At 43.2% G+C, this 4,845-nt stretch overlaps 1 protein-coding gene across 1 annotated transcript; it reads left to right on the top strand.

Moving 5' to 3' along the window:
* Positions 1–2,851: 2,851 nt before the first annotated feature.
* Positions 2,852–4,807, top strand: LOC146960603 (uncharacterized; the record flags this gene model as incomplete). Its single annotated transcript, XM_085772238.1, has 8 exons — positions 2,852–2,986; positions 3,095–3,164; positions 3,365–3,468; positions 3,554–3,826; positions 3,987–4,080; positions 4,249–4,316; positions 4,411–4,629; positions 4,742–4,807. Coding segments are annotated over exons 1-8 (1,029 nt in total), but the record flags the coding sequence as incomplete, so codon positions are not given.
* Positions 4,808–4,845: the final 38 nt, after the last annotated feature.

The raw sequence follows: 4,845 nt of genomic DNA on the forward strand, positions 1-4,845 counted from the left end.
CGAGCAGCTCTGCAGACCGGCTGCTGCCTCTGTGATGTCCCGGTCGCTGCGGAGCTTCACTTCTCCGAAAAACATCGGAGAAAACTTTTAAACAGCCGTCATTTGGATAAACTGGCCGTATATTTGGGGTCTTAACAGTTACTTTCTCGCATGAAAAAATATTAAAACTTAATAAAGTTACATAATTACAGCGCTAGAGCGAGAAATAAAACAGCTTTTAGCCTGTTTACAGCTGCTGCTACCGGTTGCCGTGAAATGCATTCTGGGAAACTCGTATACTGCATACTGCGATGATAACGGCGTCGGTCTGCTCAAGTAGCATACTGAATCCCACATTCAGTATGCAGTATACAGTACATATAACGCAGTATGTAGTAGGCAGTACGGTAGTATGCGGTTTCGAAAACAGCCACAGTCTCTGTCTCAGCTAGCTAAGTTAATATAATGCTTTTGTTAATGAGTGTGTTTGACAAACGGCTATTTACGGGGACAGGTCAGTGAAGCTACAGCTTTTAAGAGCTATGAGGCTATGCGTTTAAAAAAAATCGTCTGCGCACCGTGTCAGGTGTGTGTGTGTGTGTGTGTGTGTGTGTGTGTGTGTGTGTGTGTGTGCGCGCGTGCGTGCGTGGCTGCGTTGTTTCACTGCTAACTTCCAAGTAGCTGTTGTTGGTGATGTTTGCTGCTACAGAAAAAAACTGTGTGTGTGTGTGTGTGTGTGTGTGTGTGTGTGTGTGTGCGTGTGCGCGTGCGTGCGTGTGTGTGTGGCTGCGTTGTTTCACTGCTAACTTCCAAGTAGCTGTTGTTGGTGATGTTTGCTGCTACAGAAAAAAACTGTCTGTGTGTGTGTGCAGAAACTAGTGTTGTGTGTGTGTGTGTGTGTGCACTGTGCCTGCGTTGTTTCACTGCTAACTTCCAAGTAGCTGTTGTTGGTGGTGTTCGGTGCTACAGAAACTAGCATTGTGTTGTGTGACAGCAGATAGAGAAGCAGGTATTTATCTAAAGTTAGACATGGGAGGTGAGCCCAGGGAGGGAGGGAGAGGAAGGAGAGGGGGCTGGTGATTGATATGAGATCATTTTTTACCAAAATGTTATGCTGTTGACTTATGGATAGTGGAATAATATTGTACTGTGGAGCTATGGTGCTATCATAGTGAGATGTTGATATCATGTTACCTTATTATACTGCAATAAATAACATGGGCTTGTTATTGAGGTATTATTGTGAGATTTTGATATTGTTATCTCTATTAGAGCACAAAGAGCTAAAAAATAGTGGCATGATACAGTTAATCTACAGTAAACACTCTGATATTCAAGGATTTTATTTTTCTTTGCCGGTAAATGGTAAATGGTCTTAAATGTTAAAGGGATAGTATCTTTTTTTTTCTGTAACAGTGTGTGAGACGATCGTCTGCGTCACCGTGGCGCGTGTGTGTGTGTGTGGGGCTGACTTAGTGGTGTTTGCTGCTACAGAAAAAAACTGTCTGTGTGTGTGTGTGTGCAGAAACTAGTGTGTGTGTGTGTGTGTGTGTGTGTGTGTGTGTGTGTGCACTGTGCCTGCGTTGTTTCACTGCTAACTTCCAAGTAGCTGTTGCTGGTGGTGTTTGCTGCTACAGAAACTAGCGTTGTGTTGTGTGACAGCAGATAGAGAAGCAGGTATTTATCTAAAGTAAGGAAGGAGTGAGGTGAGCCCAGGGAGGGAGGGAGAGGAGGGAGAGGAGGCTGGTGATTGATATGAGATCATTTTTTACCAAAATGTTATGCTGTTGACTTATGGATAGTGGAATAATATTGTACTGTGGAGCTATGGTGCTATCATAGTGAGATGTTGATATCATGTTACCTTATTATACTGCAATAAATAACATGGGCTTGTTATTGAGGTATTATTGTGAGATTTTGATATTGTTATCTCTATTAGAGCACAAAGAGCTAAAAAATAGTGGGATGATACAGTTAATCTACAGTAAACACTCTGATATTCAAGGATTTTATTTTTCTTTGCCAGTAGGGCCGTGAAATAGGTATCCAGTTTGGGTAAATGGTCTTAAAGGGATAGTATCATTTTTTTTAAGTGGGGTTGTATGATCTACAAATAGCCCCTAAGTACTTTAATTGCAGTAGAAGACTCTCTGCACTCCTCCCGTTAGCAACGCCAGCCCATAATAGCCCTGCCCAGAGATTTACAACATACAGTGTTGTGAACAGACCCAAAGAAACTGCCGATTTTCACGGCCACACTAAAAAATGCTACTATCGCTTTAAAAAAACTTGAATTTAACTTGAAGAACCCTGCAGGAACCCTGTAAAAATGAACCTTCTTAGTGTGGTAAATGTAAAGATGTCTAAGATGTGTCCATAATGCCTCCAACTTGTTGCTTATTGCAGGTTCTCTTTGGTCACGGTCAGAGATTTTGAAAAGCACTTTGGAGATTGTTCATCGTCATCGTCGTCGTTGAGATTCCTGGATCTTCATCTATACACCACACACACATCTTTCTCTCTCTCTCACCTCACTTCATCTCTACTCTATCCTTCCTGTTTACATATTTACACCACATCACACTACACCACATCACACCACACCACACCACAATACATCACACTACACTACACCACATCACACTATACTACATTACACTACACCACATCACACTATACTACATTACAGTACACAACACTACACCACACACATCACAGTACACAACACTACAAATTAACATAAGATTAGATTAAATTAGATTTGGAGTAAGTATTTCAGGTTAGGTCAGGGTCACATTAGATTTAATTTGTTTTAGATTTAATTATTTTTGTAGACAGTTGTTTTTGTGAGTTAGTTGTCTCCAGCAGGATGCCGAGGAAGGGGAGGCGTGTCCAGGCGGCCAAGCAGCGGTGGAGGAAGCCCGACCCCCCAGCCGGTGTGCCCAGAGAGGGGTCCAGGACCAGAGAGACCCAACCCCCCTGCTCCCCATCTCCAGCTAACAACGTATGTTCCCATTACAACTGACACACACACACAAACTTGTTCTGAACAACACACTGTCAAAACTGAGACTGTCTGAGGTTTAATGTGTTTATTATTATCTGTCCTCAGACCTTTGGAACATCACTCCCAGGTGCTCGGTTCTGGAGATCGGATGATGTGCGTGTCGACTTCCGTCCACGTGAGTGTGCAGCTGTTTTATCTTCAAGTATTAAATAACTACATTAATTAATCATCTATTCATATTCTGTTTTGTTTAAAGCTTTTAAACTGCTGGTGTTTTTTTACTTAAAGAAAATGTACATTTATTTTAGATGTTTGCTGTTTTCCTTCATTCATTAATTTTTTAAACCTGTATTTGTTTTGTTTATTTCTAAACAGGCCACGGTACTGGTTACCGCCACAGAGTGCAGGCATGGCCAGTTTCAACCTTCACCGGGCACAAACACCAACTGGTCATGCCACCAGAGTCTCCTGACAAGAAGGTATTATTATTCCTCCAGTTTATGAAGAAAACGGTTGATGTTGGTGAGGACTGTCATGCTAATGAAATGATGTTTGTTGTTGCAGTTTGTTCTGATTGTCGGAGACTCCCATCTACGTGCCATTGTAGATGGTGTGGTCCGGATGCCAGAGGAACCCTTTTCCTTTGGCTTCATGTCGACCCCAGGGGCTGCTGCCTCTGCACTGCGGACCGAGGTGCTGAATGCTGTGCTTCCTCGGATCCCTGACGCCGTGTGTCTTCTGGCGCCCTGCAACAACCTCAAAGCCAGCAGGACCATCGACGAGGCTGCCGCCGACTACGCCGAGCTCCTGCTCAGCCTTCACAGCTGCTGTCCCAACGTAAGCTTTTTTCATGTCTTGATTGCTTCTTCATTTTTAATAATAATAATAGTAGTAGTAGTAGTAGTAGTAGTAGTAGTACATTAGCTGGTCTAATTAGATTATATGAGCTTTCAAATAATAATGTTGTAACCTGTATATGACTTTTTGTTTTCTGCAGGTTTTTGTTGTTGACTTCCCTCCCCGCCTGGACTGTGAGGTGTCTTACCAGAACTTCCTTCGCCAGGCATACCGCCGCGTGTCTGCGGATATGCGTACGTAAAAAAGTTCTTAGATTAAATGGAGTTACATTTTAAAATGTTATATGTTCTCTGCAAGCCGTTTGAATAAAAATGTACCTCAATATGCATTGAGGTGTAGTAATGAATAAAAAGTCATCATTACATGTATGGAGATTATAATGGCTGTTTGTTATTTTTTAGATGTGACGTACTTCTCAGCTGAGGAGTACTTCCCCCTCAACCGGCCGCAGCTGTGGGCCAGAGATGGTGTAAGTAGAATATCCTTGTGTGAAGCTGCAGCTGCTTTTTGTGGCTAAAACTTTGTCTCTGTAAATGATGAATTTGGTTATGTAATTTCTGCAGATCCATCTGAGCGATGACGAGGGGATGTGGATCCTCGTCCGTGTGCTGTGGTCCGCCGCCATGCAGCAGCTGGAGACACCACCACCAGCACCCCCGGTCTCTCCCAGGCCTTCACCGCCAGCTAGGAACTTCACTCCCAAGCTGGTTGTGACGGGAGAGGTCCCTGCTCGACAGTCACCTGACCCCTTTCAGTGGCAGCAAGTCAGTCATGGCCGCAAGGTAATTGTTACAGTGTGTAATGTGTATATGAGACTGTGAAAATTAGATTTTTTTTTTCTCTCAAGTGTTTTACAATTTGATTAATGCAATGTAATACAACTTTTCATTCCAGACGAGCCAGCCTGGTGAACCCTCCCAGTCCCCGGGTTCAGCACAGCCTGGGATGGCTCAGCAGCAGGTTTGTTACTTTACAAATACTTTAGGATGTCTTAATTG

The sequence above is a fragment of the Trachurus japonicus genome, unplaced genomic scaffold (assembly GCF_045865225.1).
Source record: "Trachurus japonicus isolate A0001 unplaced genomic scaffold, Traja_1.0 AP030187.1".
In the NCBI taxonomy this organism is placed as follows: Eukaryota; Metazoa; Chordata; class Actinopteri; order Carangiformes; family Carangidae; genus Trachurus; species Trachurus japonicus.